Source organism: Macrobrachium nipponense, chromosome 10, assembly GCF_015104395.2.
Source record: "Macrobrachium nipponense isolate FS-2020 chromosome 10, ASM1510439v2, whole genome shotgun sequence".
In the NCBI taxonomy this organism is placed as follows: domain Eukaryota; kingdom Metazoa; phylum Arthropoda; class Malacostraca; order Decapoda; family Palaemonidae; genus Macrobrachium; species Macrobrachium nipponense.
In genome coordinates this window covers 49,903,094-49,925,419 of record NC_087204.1, presented here as the reverse complement: position 1 = coordinate 49,925,419, position 22,326 = coordinate 49,903,094, and the positions used below count along the sequence as shown (strand labels likewise).

General features: G+C 35.0%; 1 protein-coding gene across 10 annotated transcripts in view; it reads right to left on the bottom strand.

The window, feature by feature from the left end:
- Positions 1–22,326, bottom strand: part of LOC135223610 (dynamin-like) — a 348,582-nt gene that overhangs the window by 190,819 nt on the left and 135,437 nt on the right. For all 10 annotated transcript variants that reach the window (XM_064262207.1, XM_064262202.1, XM_064262204.1 and 7 more), the window contains exon 8: positions 14,526–14,683. In XM_064262207.1, coding sequence (XP_064118277.1) covers positions 14,526–14,683 — 158 coding nt within the window. The remainder of the gene's footprint in view (positions 1–14,525; positions 14,684–22,326) is intronic.

Genomic DNA, 22,326 nt, shown 5'->3' with positions numbered 1-22,326 from the left:
TGAGGATTTTGTAAGCAAATAAGTAATAAGCAACAAATACAAGTAAGAAAAGGAAAGAGATGAAATAACTTTTCACAAGGAAATTGTTAAAACAAACAATCCATGGTGCACAGAAGCTAAATGCGACACCAGTGTGTTTCATGATGTGGTAAAGAGCTCCTTTTACAGCACTAAAAAATCATAAAAAGCAAGTGTCACTCAATAGACATTTTACCATAACAAAAAGAAGTGATTTGCACAAAACAAAAGTAAGTGAAAACAAATGGCTGAAATGTAGCGAAATAGAAAAATCATCCAAGCACGGTCCCTACAGCTGGGAAGTCAGTGGGAAGCAAACCCCTTCCCCCACCCAAGAACCCATCACCATCCCCTCCCTCTCCTCTCTACCGCCTCACTAAGCATGGTCCTGACAACTCACTCAAGAAGGACTTTTGATTTTTTATTGTATTGCATGTACATAATTGTTTTTACAGTAATATTTTTACTGTAAAAGCAGTGCATACAGCAATGTTTTTACTGTGTCTTCCCCTTCTCTCCTCATTACCATAAACATTCCCTTCCTCTCACCTCAAGTCAGCTGTGCATCATCGTAGTAACATATGACTTTGTTCATCTTATGCTAAACTTTGTCACATGCTTTACTCTTTTATTTATCTTGTTGAATATGATCATGCGGGTTATTGCCTTTGTTTTTCTCGTAGGATACAGTAGTACAAGTATAAACAAGACAATTGGTCAGGTCGGAGTATACTAATACGACAAAGGACACAAAATTTCTTAGAAAATTTCGGTTGAAAAATGGAATGGTTGACATAAACATTCGTCAAATGAGGTACCACAGTCCAGCATTTTTTTTTTCTAGTAGGATACAGTAGGATATTTGAGTAAAATTATAAACTAGGCAATCGGTCAGGACAATGTATACTAGTATGACAAAGGACACAAAATTTCTTTAAAAATTTCGGTTGAAAAACAGAATGCTTGACATAAACATTCGACAAATGACATACCAATGTGCAACAGTTTGTTCGTATAGTAGCATCATGGGTGATCTCTCTCTCCACAAGTTACATGTGGTACAGTTGACCATCACCTATTCGCAATCCCAGATTTGCACTTACCTATTGACGGATTTTTCTGTGAAACGTACATGCATACTATGCGTGGAAAATTTGCCTAGTAGTAGTATATTTCATAAAGAAATATTCACTAATTACTGTCTTTTTATATTTTTGCGACTAAAAGCATTTTTTGTGATAAAACTATCAAAATACTTAGGAATAAGCATTTCAAGTATTCACAGATTTTAGGTATTCGCAAGGGGTTGTGGCAAACATCCCCATGAATACAGAGGGTCAACTGTATTATTTTACCAGTAGTACTGTATAATGCATTTTTGCTTTTGGCTTTTATGTAGACAATGTGTGCTGTCTAGTTCAAATGGGTATTTATAATAAAGCTAAAGAATTTTGCAGTTTGGTTAATATGTATTATGTATACAGGGAGTCCCTGACTTATGGCATTCTGAGGTTACAACGCTTTTCAATTACATGCATCAGAAATTATTTCCAGCTTTACGACGCTTACGACACCGATCTGATGGAAGAAATATGACTCAAAAAATGCAATAAAAATGCAGTTTACATAGTTTTTAATGCACCCAAAGTATTGAAAGTAAGGTTTTCTTAGGATTTTTCAAGATTTTCCGGCTTATCACGCATCTCAAGAATGGAACCCCATCATAAGCCGGGGAGTGACTGTACTAGTTTCTAATTTTTTTTTGTATAAAATTTAATTACCACATATCTTTAAATAAACTCCAGCTTCAGTTTTTCTTATACTCAAAAACTGTATACCTACTGGTGATGTCCCACTTGTCTGCTTTTTCTATAGCAATATAATGGCAATGATTTGGTTAAAATACATTACTACAATAATAAAATGATGTGCCTTTAGTAACAGCCTCTTCTTGTGACTTGATCCACAGGTATGGCCCAAAATTAATTCCCATTGACTAGTTGGACTGAAAGCGCACTGCATCACTACATAATATGAATATGCATAAGACAAAATTTAGGAGGTAACAGACAAGGTCGTATAGCAGACGGCATAACTACTTGAGGTATAGAACATGGAATAATCTTCAGTAAATCTACAACCTGCATTACCAAATGAAAAAGCTCTTTGATGTCAATGCGAGACACCCTAACACTGCCGCACTATTTCCCTCCAAAAGAAAATTTTATGTTTTAAGCAATCTTAAGATTTGAGAAGAAATTGTTTTATTAATCTGACACAGGGAATCCGGATGACAGAAACTCAACTTAGAACAGTTATCTATTAGTCAAGAGCAGCTGCATATACGCACAGGCCATCCACAGTTAATAGCGGGGTTCAGTTCCCGGAGAAGAGCCACTAACCCAAAATCACAGCTAACTGAAAATCAGCAATAATAGGTTAGCGAAACTTGCCAAATGAAAATCAGCAATACATAATAGCACCAATAACCTTAGATCAGTGCTAATAAACCGCTTACAATAAACTGCTTACCAGCACTGATAAACCGCTTACAATGACAACAAACCGTTTACCGGCGCTGATAAACTGCTTACGATGACAATAAACTATACTTACCAGCGCCAATAAACCGCTTACCAACACTGGTAAACCGCTTACCGTTAACAAAAATCCAGTTAACAGCAACGCTAGACGAGCGCTGTAAATCCGAATCGTCGTTAACCGATGCCTCCAGTAAGCAGGGACTGCTTGTAGCAGGAAAACTCAAATTTAAATGTTCGAGAACTTGGCATGGTTCACATTATACTTCCACTTCTACATACGGTGCTTAAGGGATGCACAAACTGCTATTTTGAAATTATCGAATTTTAGTTAGTATTAGCAGTTTTCAACTGTTTTATGTCTAAATAAACATATCCTGTAGCGATAATGCTAAAAATTATATTCTTTTATTGGTTTACTGACAATTACATTCATCACTTGTATGACAATGTGAACCACAAATTCTAAAAACTTGTAAAAAACATGTATGAATGATTCAGGATAGGATCAAGTAAGTTATACACTGTTTTGGACTGTTATGTGTAAAACATATCTTGAAATGTTATTACTAAAAATATTTAGAAAAAAAAGATGCAAAACAATTGTGTGAAATACATTTATTAAAAAATAATTGTCACACTTAAAATATCCCATTTTCTCTATGGGACATGTCACAGAAAATAGGTTAAAATGATATAGGGATAACTTACTCAAGATATCCAGATTCTGTGTGGATTTTTGCTCAAGATATCAAGATTCTATATGGATTTTTGCAAGTCCAATAATTTTTTTGTTTTGCTGTTTTCTCACAACTTACTTGTTCAAAACCAAAAGCTTATTTCTCCTAGAAGACTAAACTAAATTCAATTAAACTTTTACAGGGTGTGGCATATCTACCATATATGCCAGCATATATGGCAACCTTTTCACCTTAAAATATCTCACCCAAAATGGGAGGTCGTATTATACACAGAGAATAAAGAGCAGACCTTAAATCCTGCCAAGATTTTTAACGATAGGTTAACCCCTGAAGGGTCGATAGTTGTATCATTAGTTAATAACAGTCACAACTATCAACTATGTAAACAAACAAAACTGTAATAACGATAAAACCGGTGGTAATTCAAGTGAATCACTAGTGACACAACTACCAATACTGTAAATTACCATAATTAGACATTAGGATGAGCAAGCTCTCACACTGTTACTAGCTTACATTCAGAGTATCATTATTACAAGTCAATAATATTGGGCAATTTTGTTATTGATGCTTATTATACAATGCCCTTTTTACAATGATTGATAATTTCATGTTACCAAAAGGGTAAATCAAAGTAGCCTACCTTTCTTGTTAATTAACATAGCCATGTTCGTAGTTCTTGATCATGCTTGAATTACGAGCCTTGTTTACTAAAAGCCAATATTTCCTTGGTAGCATTTTATAATCAAACTACAGTGGCACCACGGCTCAAAAACAAGTCTTGTTCACAAACAAATTGGGTTATACACCAGATGTTAACAAAATTTTTGTTAGGGTTCACAAACCATGCTTCAAACCACGAAAACACATACATCCCGAGTAAGGGTTCACTGGAGCACCAAGCACTTTATAATTGTTTTTTGACTGTTAATCAATCTTTTTAATGTTAATTATTTACTCTTTTACTGAAAAAAGTATATTGAAAAAGGAATATTGTATTACTTGTTCATGTAAACACATATATACAGCCAGAAACAGCTGATTTGCCATGAACAACCAAATCCAATAACAGCAGTTTCCTTGCATTTCAACCATTGTACGATAGTAAAAAATTACCGCAGTTATGTTACAAATGACATTTTAAGTAGAATAGGACTTGATATATTTTCACATGACTAAATCCTTATTCGCTATGAAAAAATGACTGGCAAGGGCATATACTGCTAAATTTAAGCTGCAAGTTGTAGCTGAAGCCAAAGAATGTTCATCTGCTAATGAATTATTATCATGCATTGGCAACTTGGATGAAACTCCCGCAAACTTCTGTATAGTATACCATTAAACTCGACCATAAACAAGAGTTGAGAGAAACAGGTTTTAATCAAAAACATTTGGCACGAAAGAACATATTTTACTGTTTTCACTCTGATAAAAGATATACAGTACTATAGGTAAAGCTCATAGTATTCTGACGAAATCACATGTAAAGCTTGTAGTTGATGAAATCAAGTAAAAATATCGAACACAATCTGTTAAGTTTTTTTACGCAATAAACATGCCCTCAGTGCCATCTACTAACAAAAAAACTAAATTTTGTTCACATTGATACGTATCCAAGTGATATTTCAACTTGAAAACACTTCGTATAATGTAAAATATCCTTGTCCCATATCAATATTGTATCTAGAGATTCATTTACGCTAAATAGAGGCAAGAAAATCGCTCTGATTTGAGTTCAATGCAGCAAAATAAACTTACCTCGCAATTGCCCTCCACTGACTTCCAAACCAAAACAAAGATGGCTGTTTGTATTTTATAATACAAAAGTAATATGAAAATACATACATTATTATTGGATGCAGTGAAGTAAAGCATAACTTTGTGAGAAAAAAAAAAATTGCAAACAAAATAAAGTATCTCTGAGGTTTGAATAAATTATTTGTTTTTACATTAGTACTTTAAATGGGGAAAACTTCAGGTTATGAATTTTACGGGTCGCAAACAGCGTCCTCTAACAAATCAAGTTCGTGAACAGAAGAGCAACTGTAAAGGGTTTTGTGCTTTCAATAGGTCTCCAGTTACCCTTAACAACAGGGATCTTTTCAGTTTTAAAGAAAAACATTCATGCATAACTACTTCCAACGGGTATTATAGTACGGTCCATAATTATGCAAGAATTTGGTTGATCCACGGCCTCGCAGAACTGGAATATCACAGATTTCGATACACATACCTTATGGGAATAATTCCATTAGGGTCAAGGCAAACAGCAACTTACCCAGTCAAACTATTTTACTACCCATTTTCAATACTTTCTATGTACGTACTATAGTTTTTCTAATATGAAATTAGTCTTATGGATTAATAAAACATTAAAAAGGTTTTAAAGTTTTAATACTTGAAAGTTTAAAACTACACCCAGAATGGTGAAAACTCCCACACGCAAACACTTTGCAGATCTGAATAATACGAGTAACGAGAGCTAGCATGCATCTGAGAACAATAGCGACGGCGATGATGATGGTACCGGTCATTCATACATGCCACACTATGACGTCGCAAATGCGTGAGGCGGAGCTTTCAGTCTTAACCAATGGCTGAGCAGGAAATCTCTCGCATTCCCCCTCCCCGCATTCTCTCAGACATCAGCAAACCCCCCCCCCCCCCCCCCCAAAAAAAAAATAAGATGGCAATAGATTTTGTATGCTTTGTGGCGCGTGACTCGCAGATTTTGAACGGCTTTGCAGATACAGAAAATCTATTATTGAGAACTAGCGACTGCATAAAAGGGGGAATCATACAATCCAATCATGCATATTTCTGGACCATACTGTACTTTGCCGATAGAGAGGTCACAGGCTTTGAGCATTTACAGGGATTTTCTTATGGAAATACAAAAGTACTTTTTTGCAATGGTGAGCTTTGCCTAACATTTTAAAATCTTGAAGATGGTGATTTCACACTTTTTGATAAGATAACTCCCATAATTACTGATTTTATTTATGTACTAACTAACTTGCAACAGGTGTTATCTAATTTAATAAATTGGGGGTTGTCTTATACAGTGAACATACCTCCAAATCTACATTTTTACATGAAAAATGGGAGTCGTCATATACTCTGGCATTTACAGTATACAGTGGCCCCCCCAATATTTGTGTTCTCTGGATTCGTGGATTTTTCTCTGGAAAATATCTACCTATTATTTGCGGTGAATTGGTGAATTCGCCTATTCGCTGGATTTTCCGACGATAAATAATCACTAATTAGTGTATTTTGATGTTATTTTCATGCCTAAATACATTTTTATGATACAAAAATGATTTACTAATTTTAGAATATTAATATTGATCAATACTGTATTACTAAGTTTAATAAGATTAAATGATATCACATAACTAATAATTCTGTCTCTCCCTTACAGGGATGTATGCTTTTTTATGATAAATGCTTTACTAATTTTCAAATATTAATATTAATGTAAAGAGCAATCACTTCAGTAAAGAAAATACTACAGTGCATTAGTAAGATTTTAGTTTATAAATTCAAAAATTATGTAAAAATGAAGGAAATCCCAGCCTTCACGCATGTTTCTTTCGAACTCCAGGTCTCTCTCTCTCTCTCTCTCTCTCTCTCTCTCTCTCTCTCTCTCTCTCTCTCTCTCTCGTCAATCATCTCTCCATTAATAATTGCCTCAAATCTATTGTGTTTTTTTACTCCCAGCTCTCTCTTCTCTCGTCTCTCTCTCTTCTCTCTTCTCTCTCTCTCTCTCTCTCTCTCTGCTCTCTCTCTCTCTCTTTTACTGAGATGAGAGATTTTTATGGTACACGTATGTATAATATGTTTAATATTTTCACATGATAATAGTAATATGTACTAATAATAATGATGATAATAATAATAATAACGGTAATTACAAATATCATATGTGAAATTATTTTACAAATACTACGATAATCTCTCTCTCTCTCTCTCTCTCTCTCTCTCTCTCTCTCTCTCTCTCACACACACACACAGATGTATGTTTTTTGGATGATAAATGATTTACTAATTTTCATATATCAATATTAATGTAAACAGCAATAATATCAATTCATTAAAGAAAATACAAAAGTGAATTAGCAAGATTTTAGTCTATAAATAAAAAAATTATGTAAGAATGAAAGAAAATGCACTTTACCCCACATCTTGTCTTTGAACTCCACGTAGCCAAGCTGAGATGGCTGGGGTCCAACAACTGTCAAATTTATCAAGTAATGTGTCAGGAGGGGGTGTGTGTGTTGCCCTCTCAGGATCATGTAAATTTTCTCTCTCTCTCTCTCTCTCTCTCTCTCTCTCTCTCTCTCTCTCTCTCTCTCTCTCTCTCTCTCTTTACCGAGATGAGAGAATTTCTATGGAAAATGTGTATGTTTATTAACCCTTTAACGCCGATTGGACATATTAAACGTCGATATAAATTGTCTGTTGGGTGCCGATTGGACGTATCGTACGTCGATATAAAATGCTTTTTTTTTTAATTCGCGGAAAAATACTTATAGGCCTACTAGGCGAAAACTTTTGAATCACGCGCCTTAGGGGATGCCGGGAGCTCACGGATCAAGGCATTGTTTTGTTTACAATCGTTACCCAGTCGCGCAAGCGCAAATTTCTTTTACTAAAAAGTATCAGCAACACATCTCAGAAATTATTTCGTCACTGACATAATTTTTGCACCATTTTATATTAGCCGTTACATGGAGTATTGTATATGAAAATGTGCGCAATTTCATGTAGAATACAACAAAAAACAACTCATGATTGTAGCTTTTATCAGTTTTGAAATATTTTCATATAAATAACGATGTGCCAAAATTTCAACCTTCGGTCAACTTTGACTACCAAAATGGTAAAAAAATACAATTGTAAGCTAAAACTCTTACATTATAGTAATATTCAATCATTTACCTTTATTTTGCAACAAATTGGAAGTCTCTAGCACAATATTTCGATTTATGGTGAATTTATAAAGAAAAAAAAAAACATTTTCCTTACGTCCGCGCGGTAACTTTCGAAAACAGACATTTTTTCATCCGATTGTCGTAATGTTTGCACCATTTTAAATTAGCCGTTACATAAACTTTTATATATGAAAATGTGTGCAATTTTATGTAGAATACAACAAAAAAACCCATGGTTGTAGCTTTTATCAGTTTTGAAATATTTTCATATAAATAACAATAAGTGCCAAAATTTCAACCATTGGTCAACTTTGACTCGACCGAAATGGTCGAAAAACGCAATTGTAAGCTAAAACTATTACATTCTAGTAATATTCAATCATTTACCTTTATTTTGCAACAAATTGGAAGTCTCTAGCACAATAATTCGATTCATGGTGAATATATGAAATAAAATTTTTCCTTACGTCCGCACGGTAACTTCTGAAAAAATCATATATTTTTTCGTCCGATTGTCGTAATGTTTGCACCATTTTAAATTATCTGTTACATAAAGTTTTATATATGAAAATGTGTGCAATTTCATGTAGAATACAACAAAAAAACAACCCATGGTTGTAGCTTTTATTAGCTTTGAAATATTTTCATATAAATAACGATAAATAGAAAAAATTCGTCCTTCGATCAATTTTAACTCGACCGAAATGATCAAAAACTGCAATTGTAAGCTACAACACTTACAGTCTAGTAATATTCAATCAATTACCTTCATTTTGCAACAAACAGGAAGTCTCTAGCACAATATTTCAATTTATGGTGAATTTTTGAAAACTGCTTTTTTTTTACGTCCGCGCATTACAAATTCATGCATCATTTTGTGAAATATTTTCTGTGTGTTGCCTTGATCATTTTACAATGTGTTACATACCAAAATGATCGCAATTTAGTGTACAATACAACGAAAAAAATTAACTCGTTAGCTTTAACCGTTTTGCTCACTGCTCGATTTGTATACAATTATATATGAAATTTTTTTTCGCGCTATCATATATCCCAATATTTATATGTGATAATGCTTTTTTTTTAATTTCTGATGGTTGCATACTAAAATTCAGGCAATGACAAAAAAAGGAGGCAAAGATGAACTCAATCTTTAAAACTAAGCGTGCTGTGATTTTTTTTTTCTTTTTTTATTTTTCCGCTTCGGCGCTCACTCAATTACCTTCATTTTGCAACAAATGGGAAGTCTCTAGCACAATATTTAGATTTATAGTGAATTTTTGAAAACAGCTATTTTTTTTTACATACATGCATTACGAATTCATGCATCATTTTGTGATAATATTGTTTCTGTGTTGCTTTGATCGTTTTACAATTTGTTATATACCAAAATCATCGCAATTTAGTCTACAATAAAATGAAAAAATTTAACTCATTAGGTTTAACCATTATGCTCACAGCGCGATTTGTATAATTATATAGGATTTTTTTTTCACACAATCATATATCCCAATATTTATATATGATAATTATATTTTTTCATTTATGATGGTTGCATACTGAACTTCAGGCAACGACAAAAAAAAGGAGCCAAAATGAACGCAATCTTAAAAACTAAGCGTGCTGCGATTTTTTTTTCACTTTTTTTCCGCTTCGGCGCTAACTCCCGAACGCCGCCAGCATAAGACACACACTTTGGTAATAGCGGCTAGGCGTTAAAGGGTTAAGATCCAAGTGTGAACACGTCAATAATCATGCATGCTGATTACTCACTTTCTCACACACACACAATCGGACACACACTATCGATTCCTTTGATTATCCTTTTAAAATGTGAATAAAACAGATTTGTTATCAACCTCTGCCTACTGCGACCATTAAGATTTTCTCAACGGGTTTCCCATCTCTCCTCCCTCCATCTCCCAGCCTGCCGTGCGCCATTTTCACCAAACACAGTTCATAAATCATACAGAAATTTTTCTTTACTTTTTTTTTATTTTCTTTATTTTGTCATCGGGAAAATTACTTTTCTGTGCAACTTTTAATTTTGCATATTAATTTTTAAGTAATGTTGTGCCTTTTTTCAACTGCAAAACAAATGAATTTAAAGACTGAATTTCCCCACAAAAGAAGTTTAATTGTAAGTTGAATAATAAGTGGTAAAAATTTGAAGCAAACCCCTTCACTCATACAATAGGAAGTCACTTACTTAACAACAGAGCCTTAAGGCATCGGCACTCCCCTTAAAGGCAAAATGCTGTTCAGCTTCAATAACTTTGGTTCTAGCAGTGTGGTTCTTAATCAGACTTTTGACATTTGAACTGCAATGACTTTTATTCTTGGGAGGTAGGTAGCTGAATATGATTGACCACCTGTATTGAGAAAGATGCACAAAGACTACCAGATGATTGAACAGGCTCAAGTTAAGCTAAATGGTAGTAGGATGAGGTAAATACATCAGCTTAAAGTCCAAAGAGTCAGGGCCTTGGATGAAGAGATGCTGTGTATCCATAACCACCTTCCAATTTTGGCACTAAGTACAGGAAGCTCATTAACTAAGGATATGGATTAATCTAATGGTATAAAGTCTAGTGACTTAGTTGGAACACACACAGCTATTATGTATTTAAGAAAAAAACTAAGTTAAAGCTTCACCTTAAATTTTGTGCCAGAGAAAAAGAACAATCTTTGGGTAAAATTTGGTCACATGAGATTAAATTAGTATGTTACACTATTTTTTATACGCTCTGGTGGTACCTTTTTCTTGGCAGTATGATCCAAATACAATCCACTTCAAAATTTCAACAGTTACAATCTACATCATGAAATTCAAAAGATAACTTTTGCTTACTGATGCCTGATATTTATGTTATCCAAACACACGTCCCCCGCATTTTGATAATGTACGCACATAAAAAACAAAATGCAAAAACCACGTGTTCCTAATATTTCTTGTGCACCTGTAACACATATGTTTGTTGCACAAAATTTCAAGATTTTTATTCTATATAATTTATCTTTTTCTGAGAGAGAGAGAGAGAGAGAGAGAGAGAGAGAGAGAAGATGGAGACAGAGAGAGAGAGATGGAGAGAGAGACGAGAGGAGAGAGAGAGATGGAGAGAAGAAGGAGGAAGAGAGAGAGAGAGAGTTTTAATTTTTGCTCATGTCCTCATGCATGATAACTTAGTTTCTAAAAGCAGCATTATCTGTGAACACTCTTGTTTATAAGATATGGAAAATCAAAAAATACCATAGCAGATTATAACAGGTCACTGTCAAGGGAAAGGGTATCCACAATCCATGAGTTACTTCAAGACATGGAAAATGTGACATGACCATCACCATGCTTCATTTTGCAATCAATTCGCCAAAAATGGTTTTGACTTTCCATGTTTTACCCAGTAATCTATACTGAATACAGCAGTATAAGAATTAAAGAAAAGAAGGAAAAGTAAAATTAAAGAAAAAATATGGGGAGGGGTTAAAAATTGCAAGTGAAATGGGTGCTGCTGTCAAAAATGGTGCAAATACACGTACGTACATGGACCCAAGACCAGGTTGACGGTTATGGTCTTACTAAGTATTTCACCTTCACTATCACATTGGTGTGTGTGTGTGTGTGTGTGTGTGTGTTAAAGGTGTTGGCAACCTCTTTTCAGTTATAACTACATCTACCCTTTACCCTTTAACTTTACCTCCAAGCCAATATCCTTTCTTCAATCTTGCTCTCCAACACTTGGCATATTTCTTACTAAAACTGTAGGGTTTTCTTCCAGTTCCACATTTAGATCTTTGTGCTTCATTTTCCTTATTTTCTAGATTTTTAAATCTTGCTCTTCAACCACAACCCCTCATTTTCACTATATTAAAAACTGAATACCTGAATTGGCCCAGTGTTCGCTTGAAAGCTTAAGTTTCATAAATAAATTACATCTAGAAGAGAAAAGAAAAACAGTTGAAACTTGACAGTCTACTTAACCCTGGATAGGTTAGCAGGGTCGAGCACAACCCGAAGGGTGTTTCAAAAAACATGTTTTTTTTCCCATAAATCATAGTCTATCTTGAATCTGGGTGTGATCGATCTATAATCATGTCAAAACTTGTGTTTGCCTTGCCTTTGTCCTTTCCCCTTTTCTAAGCAATAGTTTGTTTTGAACATGTGTGGAATACAAAGGCAAAATTATCAAGTAGTGATTTCCTGTCTAAAACTGTTGACTCTGGGATAGTTTTATATTGTTGGAAACTCTAGGTACGTGGTGTGTGCACATTATTATGCCTTTGGTTGTGGTTGAGAAGACTTATATTGTCAATTATTCCAATTTCTTTTGAATGCCAATTTCTTAGTTTTTGCTTTTTTTTTTTTTTTTTTTTTTTTTTTTTTTTTTTTTTCATCAACAATAGCCAGCAGGCAGTATTCTCTGGGGATGGATGTCATCAACTTACTTCTAATGGAATTATAAAGTGATTTTAATGATAATTTAAGAGGTTGCTGGCAACTCTATATGGCAAGAAGCCAAGTTTGTAAGCAAGAGTTGGACGCCTGGGGGATGACCTTGAGATATTACGACACAAGAGGGGGAGAGAGGGGATGGGCCTCCTGTCTTTTCTGGTGACAGATTACATGAGCTTCTGTCAATAAATCATGACACACTGGAGAGAGAGAGAGAGAGAGAGAGAGAGAGAGAGAGAGAGAGAGAGAGAGAGAGAGAGAGAGAGAGAATAACATTTCTGATATGAGGGTAAATTACATCTTAGTGCAGATCTTTTTTACATAATTCCATTCTAGGAAAATATGAGTTTATTCTATAAAACAATTAGCCTTTTCCTATTTAATTTAGGTACCAAAATAATTCGTGAAATTTTGACAATTTGTTTGGCCAAGAAAACATACCCTTTTATTTTTATGTTTTTATCTTTACCTCTATGGGTCCGACACCTTTTCTGGCAGTCACATATTATAAATAGTAGTTTTAGGAAGGATTCCCTCAATTTTTCTGTGTATATAGCGTATTTTGTATTTTTTATTGTTTGAGAGAGAGAGAGAGAGAGAGAGAGAATAATATTTCTGATATAACAGTAAATTACATCTTAGTGCAGATATTTTTACATGATTCTGTTCTAGGATAATATAAATTTATTCTATAAAATAAATTAGCCACTTCCTATTTCATTTAGGTACCAAATTTTTTTTTTTAATTTTGGCCTTTTTTTTTTTGACAAAAAAACTCACCCTTTTTCTAGTTTCAGATTTTGACCTCTATGGGTCGACACCTTTTCTGGCAATCACATATTGTAAATAATAGTTTTAGGAAGGATTCCCTCAATTTTTGTGTGTATATAGCGTGTTTTGTATTTTTTGTAAATATTTTCGTAAATTATTTTTTTTCATACTTATTTTTTAAATATATTTGTAATAAATATTTAATTTGTCGTTGGGTATGATTTATCTTCTCAGTAGTGTTTGGCAATGGTGAAATTGATTTTAGAAATTAAAATGTGCAGCATAGCTGCAGTTTTTGAATTTTCACAATTTTTTCTGAGCGCTTGGGTCGAGCTCGACCCCGCAAACCTTTAAAGGGGCAGCAAAATAGCGATACCTGTCCAGGGTTAAGCAAAGAAAAACTGGGTGCATAGGATTACCTTCCATCATAATTCCTACTTTTTTGGTAAGATACACCATTCATTTTACCATAAAGCTATTATCTCCTTTCTTCTCTGGGGAATATCTGCTTGCCTAAAGAAACCACCCAATTTTGGGGCAAATATTAAGTTCAGGTCTAGAAACACAGAATCATTACCACAATATCCACCTTTTCACTTTCCCTCTCATTTCTTTTATGTAGCACAGGTCTATATCTGTCATCTTCACGAATCTTATAACAGCAACATCTCCGTATCTTTACGAATCTTATAACCAAAATTTTTTTTCATTTGGCCATAAATGAAAGTGCTAGGGTTGCATTCCTAATGGATCTATGTTTTGTTAAGTTGGTCTTTCTCAGCCCTCAAGAGACATTTCTGTATCCAAGTGCAGTCCTTGTGGAAACTGACAATGCACCAAACTAAACATACACATACAATGTACCAGGAAACTAGTATTCGATCACAGATAAACACAAAAATTTTTTAAATACACTCAAATAAAAACTACAACTCTAATGAACACACCAAATCCCAGCTCACCAATGTACTAATTCCATAATTTTTCGTGTAATGTCTTCTGGAAAAAAAAACTTTCTAGTATATCTGAAAAGACAATTTTATTACAATGGAAAAAAATTTTCAACTTTAAATACGAAGCTGTTTAAAAGGACAAGAAATAGACTTACTTGGCAAAACCGATGAAATCTTCATGATTTGTGTTCATATAAGCTAATTCGCATTCATTCATAAGGAGGATGCTCTCTTTACATATTTGTTCACGCTCTCTTATGTGAGTTGTAATGATTCTTTCAGTTTCTTCCTGCAATCTTGGATATCGCGACATCTATTAAAAACACAAGAGAAAAAATAACAATATGTCACTAATACTTATAAGGAAATTCATAACTAAGAAAACAGTGACTTAAAATCTATACCTACATATTTCATACAGCTAAATTTCAAACACTAAATATGGGTATTAGAACACAAACTGATTAAGTTATCCAATACAGTACTGTTAGTTATATAACAAACATAATTGTTACCAAGAGTATCTTGTGGGAAATATGTAGTAACCAACACCACTTGATATATCAAATTTGCCAATATGTATATTTTATAAAAATGATAGTATTGGTGCAAAGTTCATTTCAACTTTATTAACTCCCGATCCTTTATCCAAAACCCTCGGGGCTAGCTGTGTTTTGGTTTTTGGATTTTTTGTTATACAGAACTGAAGCTTGCTTCATAAATGCAAACCACAGTTTACCTCCAACAAAAACATGCTCTAAAACTAAAAAAAAATAATACAGCATCAAAAAGAACCATAATTTGGATAAACATTCACCACCCTATTTACTAAAATTCAAGTTAGAAATGCTTATGTACATATGAACAGACAGGGTCACAAGTTCAAATTTTGCTCTGTGCACCTATTCTGCTAGTAAGAAATTTTGCAAAGTAGAACAACATGAGAGAAGAAAAGAACCTATTCCTTTAACTCCTTTCCTGATTATCCTGAGTATTCTCATGACTGACTATCATGCATTCTTCTTACAATCACAAGAATACTCATACATACTTGTAAAATATTCCTACTTATTTCTGTCTTCCTATAATGAATTCCCATATTTGCTCCCCATATTAAATTTTTAGTACAGGCGGCCCTCGGTTAGCGGCAGGGGTTCCGTTCCTGGCCACCGACGCCAAGCGATTTTCGACGCTGAGCGATTTTAAAGCCTACGGCCGCTGCACACCTTCTTTCGAAACTCTAGACCAGTCAAAGGGGCCGTAATCCCACAACGGCGCAATAAGTAAAATTATATTTATGCAGTATAGTACTATAGAATTTACTGTACAGTACATGTGGGTGTCTAGAGTATGTAAAAATATAATAAAGTTTATACAGTGTACAGGTAGCTGTAGTGTTCAGGTTACGATCATTAGTCTTACAATAGTTCGATTTTATGAGAGATCAAATTACAATGGCCTAACTTTATCCATCTTCTAGTTACATAAGTTCAATAACAGCAAAAGAGAATGATGAAAGTATGGTTTTAACGTTATACTTGTTGCGTGAACGTGTACAACCATGAACAACCGAACGAGAAAAAGACTTTTTTTTTTTTTTTTTTTTCTAAGTACAACCGAACTGGATAACATCTGTTTGGCTTGTATTTCGATCATCGTACTACAGTGCAACATTACCGTATTTGTTATAAATGGCGTTATGTATAGAATAGAACTGAGATATCTTAATGTAATAACTTTATTCGCTAAAGATCAGAGATCAATATAGATTAAAGATCAATCGGGAAATATACCGTTAAATTTAAACCTAATTATGACAAGCTGAGAAAACTGTTCAAGCTGCTAATGACTATTATTGTACATCGGCAACAAGGATAAAACTGCAGTAAACGTCTGCCATCACACACAACCATAGATAAAATTGGGATAAAATAATTTTAATCAAAACTACTGTGCTTGAAAGAACACATTTTACTGTTGGTTTTACGCCGATATAAGATAAATAACGTAAAGTTCGTATTATGATGATATAAAGGACTACGTATTGCGAACGGAATCACGTAATTTTTTACGCAATAAACATGCCGCCAATGTAATCTGTTAACGAAAAAAATAGTAGTTCACATTCACAACGAGACATATTCAATAAATATTTCCACCTAAAAACACGCTGTATAAGGAAAAATAACTTTGTCTCATATAAGTCAAGTATCTAGATATTCGTTTATGCTAACTAGAAGCAAGAGCATTCGCTCAGAATTGCGTTATGGTGAAACAGACTCGTATTAATCAGCTGATTTCAAACCACAACATTGGCCGCTCCGCGGAATACGGGCTTAAGTTTGCCGTAGTATTTTAAAATACAATAATATGAAAATACATACAATATTCTTGGATACAGTGAAATAATGTATAACTTTTTAAAGGATTTATGGAAAAGATGCATAATTAATAAAATAACACAATGCATTTTTCGGAACTGGCGGACAAGAACGAACATGAAAAACCATCCCCTAACAACGTGGAGCGTAGTTACAAAGGCTGCCTTAATTTGTATCTTATTTCTGTACAAAAATGAAAATACCTTTACGCAATATATTTTCATACACATTTTAAACATAAAAGCATAAACATCTGAAAAATCGACACATCGATCGCTAAATTTTTGGAAGAGCGGCAGACGGCGGCAAAAAAAGTGCAAATTAGCGATCGATGTGTCGATTTTATAAATGTTTATGCTTTTATGTTTAAAATGTGTATGAAAATGTATTACGAATAGGGTATTTTTATTTCTGTGCAGAAATATGATAAAAAGGCAGCTTTTGAAACTCCCCTTCAAGTTATCAACTACGATGTGTTTTTCAAGTTCGTTCTTGTATGCCGCCGCGGCATACAAGAACGAACTTGAAAAACACATCGTAGTCGATAACTTGAAGGGGAGTTTCAAAAGCTGCCTTTTTATCATATTTCTGCACAGAAATAAAAATACCCTATTCGTAATACATTTTCATACACATTTTAAACATAAAAGCATAAACATTTATAAAATCGACACATCGATCGCTAATTTGCACTTTTTTTAAATCTATATTTTCGGAAGAGCGGCAGGCGGCGGCTTACAAGAAAGAACATGAAAAAACATCGTATTTGGTATCGTGAAGGGCAGTTTCAAAAGCTGCCTTTGTATCATATTTCTGTACAAAAATAAAAATGCCTTTCCCGTAATATATTTTCACACAAATTTTAAACAAAAGCATGAACAATTATGAATCGACACATCCATAGCTAAATTTGCACTTATGTAACTTGATATTTTCGGCATAGAACAGCGTCAGAGGCATATATTTTACCCTAATACCTACGTAATAACACTCCATAAAATTTGTTAATATAATTTGCATAACCTTTATGGTCTGAACAGCATTTCTACATATGTATGAACTCGTTAGACAACGGCGCTAGCGGCGCTGTTAACTGAAATTTGTGCCGTAAAGATACCTTTAAAATGCCTTATTTTTTTAATGAATATTTTTGACGACCGCCATAAAACCGATTCGCCGTTGAGTGATTGCGCCGTTAACCGCGGGCCGCCTTATGTAATTTTGTCAATAGATGGCAGTGTGCACTGTTTACTTTATGAACTTCCAATGTCAGATGCTGCTATGGAGGGAGAGAAAAAATAAAATTTGAATGTTCAATTAATTATATTTTTTCTTTTTTTTTAATTTTCTAGCACCCAAAGTAATTCATTATAAGGGAATGTAAACATCAACAAAAATTATGCACATCATATTAAAAACCAGCTTATGAACCATTCAAGAACAGCTGTCTGGAACATATCTCATTTGAAAGTAGGGTGGTGACTATATACGTACCCGTATCATCATCCCATCTCGTGTATTAACCACCTTCCAATTGTGTCTCGAAACATGACTTCATCAAATATAGTATGTATATATAGTGCGAGATGCAATTTTGGTAGCCTACATAAGGCTAAGCTTAATGTGTGTGTTTTATTTTTTTAGTCTATAATACTAGGCTAGGATTCCCTATACCTGTCTCAGTTTTGGTACATTCCACTGATAATGCACATTATATAATTATCTAAGTTAGCTCTTAACTAATATACATATAGGCATAGAGGCAAAGTTCAGTAAGTTAAATACAAACTCTTATACACCGATGCAAGTTACAGATCAAATCATAGCCGGTCGCCCGACAGGGGGCCTTTCTTTCCTGTGACACAAATCGTTAGACAATATGACAAATCGTTAGACAAGTGACAGTAGGGAACTCTAAAATCCTAATAATTAATGTTTACAGTGGGCCCCCCGTATTCGCAGACCCACACATTCGCGGATTTCTCTCGGGAAAGTTTCACCGCATTATTCGCGGAAAATTCACACATTTGCGGTATTTTTCTATGAGAAATATCCACAAATTCCTGGGTTTTTTTTTTTATCAATTTCAAAATAAAATGCACTTTTTGTGATAAAACTATTAAAAAACCAAGTATGAAAATTTTTAGTGGTTTTTCTTGAGTTTTAACTAACAAAATAGGCTGTTTTTAGCATTTTTATAGGGGTTCCAAACATTCGCGGGTTCTAACTATTCACGGGAAGGGGGGGGGGTTGTCTGGTACGCATCACCCGCGAATACGTGGGGACCACTGTATATGCCATGGGACAATGACAATAATTTTGATCATTACTGCATTACCCTAGGGAAGTTACACAGTATTATTCACGATTCTCCTGCTGATCATATTTGTATAATCGGGGACTTTAATTCTCACCCCACAAAATTTTATAATGAACTTACTCGCTTCTGTCAAAATCATGCTCTCCAAATTAGTGATGTAATGCTCCTCCCTCCCTCCTACTCATATGTACATAATAAGAGTGGATGCAATAACAACCTCCTGGCTGGACCACTGCATCTCCACAACTTCATAATTCTATTATGACCTGCAATATTTGCTATGATCTTGCAACGGGCTACGATCACATCCCATCACAGGTGTCATTCAGTACCCAATCCCTCCCTACCGTGAACCCCCAAACTGAGAGCCAACCAGCGGTAAACCGATATTCTAAAAACCAACAAAAAAACCAGATACTTCAGGGCGACCACTGAAACCAGGTTGAGGTCAATAGTTCAACCGGCAGACGACTTACTTTGTAATAACACAAATTGTAGAAATGACCACCACAGGAGGGATCTGAATGAATTCTATTCAAACAATCTCTGCTATGCTTGCTTAGGGCAGGGCTGCCTATAGATTTCGTCAAGGTAATTCTTGTAATATACTACTCTCGTCTTCTTCCAGCACCACTTATCGTAACGTCCTCGTCAGTTGCATTGGCGACACTGGACCTGTCTGGCAGGGAACAGAGGTGCCTTGGCCCAATGCCCCTTGTGGGCACAGTTGCCGCAGGTGCTGACTACTGCTGGATCCAAAGTGTGGTTGCACGACTGGCGTGAAACACACTGATGCTGTGGCACCCTTTCCAGGTCTCTTCTGCTCCCTGTAGTTTGAGACAGCACAGCACAAATTGCAGAAGAGGCCTCATGGGTGCGTGTTGATAATATCCTGTAGTGTAGAGAGTTCTCAGGGCTATGAACTTCTGGGTTAGCTCACAAACTGAAGATCTACCCAGAGACATCTACAATGTTCTTGAGTCTTGTAAAAGTCTGAAAAAACACTGTTTGCAGGTGATCAGCTCCCTATGACGTAGTCTCTCGTTGCAAAAGAAGGGCATCCAAGACTTCGTTACAATAAATACTAATCTGGTGTCCAGGGGTAAGTCTAGGGTGTGTGTGCGCTTGAGGATCCTTTGTCTCTCCAAGGCAAGACACATCCTCATCTGGATTAAAGATCTGTACACATACTCACGAGAAATGTTTTTACTGTGGAGGCAAAATGGTAGCCCCAGGGAGGGACAAACTGCATTACTAATGAGAGGCACGAGCACAGTTCAAACTTGCTCTTAAGCAATGCAGATTGAATGAAAAACAACTATGAGCCGATGCAATGTCTAGAAACTTAGAATCTGGTGATTATCCTTGTCTTTGGAAAGATATCCAGTCCTTAAATCCCAAAACTAAAATGTTTTACAGATTTTGATCGCCTCATCTTCACAGCATTTATTCATTTTAGTTAGTTCTAGACAAGCAGCCATTTGTGCTCCTAATCAGCTGATTTTAGGAGGGAGAACGCAGACAGAAAGGAATTTCCGTTTAGGCTCGAGCTTAGAGTAAGACAGGCAGGTCACAGGATTAGCTAGGCCTCGATTAGGGCTTTAGGGATTCCTAACATAAGACCTCTTTTCCTTCCAAATTCGCTAGCTGTTTTTTGCATCTTTCAGACAATGCCGGAGGCTGTGTGTGAAATCCAGGCAATTCAAAAACATCCAGCCTCATTCCCAGTCCACACTAGTAACTACAGGAGGACAGACGTGTCCTCCTCCTCTGACTGGAAGTCAGCCTTTTTCCAAACACGCTGGTTGGTTGGACCACCTTCAGACATCACAACACATGTTCAAGCCTCAAGGATTCAAGGTACGTCTAGAAAGTGCAAAACCCCAAACAGCTCTGTTTCTCCAAGATGACTCTTGCTAATTTTATTTTCAAATCTCCCTGGTATCACTTCTATATTGAAATCCCTTTGTCCTCATCGGGGCATGTGCTTCCCCTTGTGACCTGTTAAAGCTTAAGGGGGCCAGCCAGAACCCTTATATATGGTGTTATAGGGCGAAAAATGCAAAGTTGTGAAAAAATTCACTGAGCTTCAAATGGCAATTGATAATACGTATACGAATTATTTCGTCAAAATTCCTCTTACTTTCGTAGTTACAGGGTAATTAGTTAACGTAACTCAATAAGCCTAAAACATTCATCCGTACAAGAAGATGCAATATTTCTTCTATTATCGTAAATTTTGATAATTATTGTCAAAGAAATTGGGAGAAATGGCATCTGTAGACATTCCCCGAGTCAAGAAGAGAGACTTCAGTCAGCTACCAACCAAGTCCAACCATCAGTGCTAGCACAAACTTCAAGTAGACTACACGTTCGATTTCACCTCTTACATTCGCTTGCTTTTACGTATGTTTATGTATGTTTCGGCAAGAATTTCATCATGCCAATGAGGAAAGACAAGGAAAACATCTCGCTAACATACAGACGAAGAAAAATCGCTTAAGTATTATTACAGAATATCATAATATACGCGTAGTTAGTGAAGAGAGAGGGGAGGGTTGCCTAGTAACGCCCCCTTCTTGCCTGACAGCACACGTCACACTGTGCCCAAGGCTACGATCTTTGAGCAAAGAGATCTTCATTTATGATAAATAACATAGTTTTAGTTTTTTAATACCCAAAATGGAATATGAAATTCATAATAATTATGATTTATTATATTGTCTTTGTAAAAAGAGAGTACACCTTCGAGTTTCACCTCTGACATTCTCTTGCATTTACGTTTGTTTATTTTTGTTTCGGCAAGAATTTTATCATGCCAAAGAGGAAAATACAAGGAAAACATCTCGCTAACATACAGAAGAAAATTCGCTGTAATAAGCCGAGTTAGTGAAGGGGAGAGAGAGAGTTGCGTAAGAAGGAGTGCCCCATCTTGCCTCAAGCAGTGCCCCAGGCTACGATATAGGAGCAAAGGGATCATCATTTATGATTAAATTATGATAAAATAGTTTTGGTTTATTAATATACAAAAAAAGAAATATACATTCATAATAATCATTATTTATTAACATTGTCTTTATAGAAATACAACGGAAAACTTTGAACGCCCGTATCTCAAAACTATACCTTTTATCCAATTTTTGTTTCGTCTTTTTTTTTTTATAATTTTTTTTCTCCTGATTTATAGGATTTATTTTTTTACCAAATTGAAAAATTCATATCTAGCAAAAAAATGACTTTTAGAAAAAAAAACTC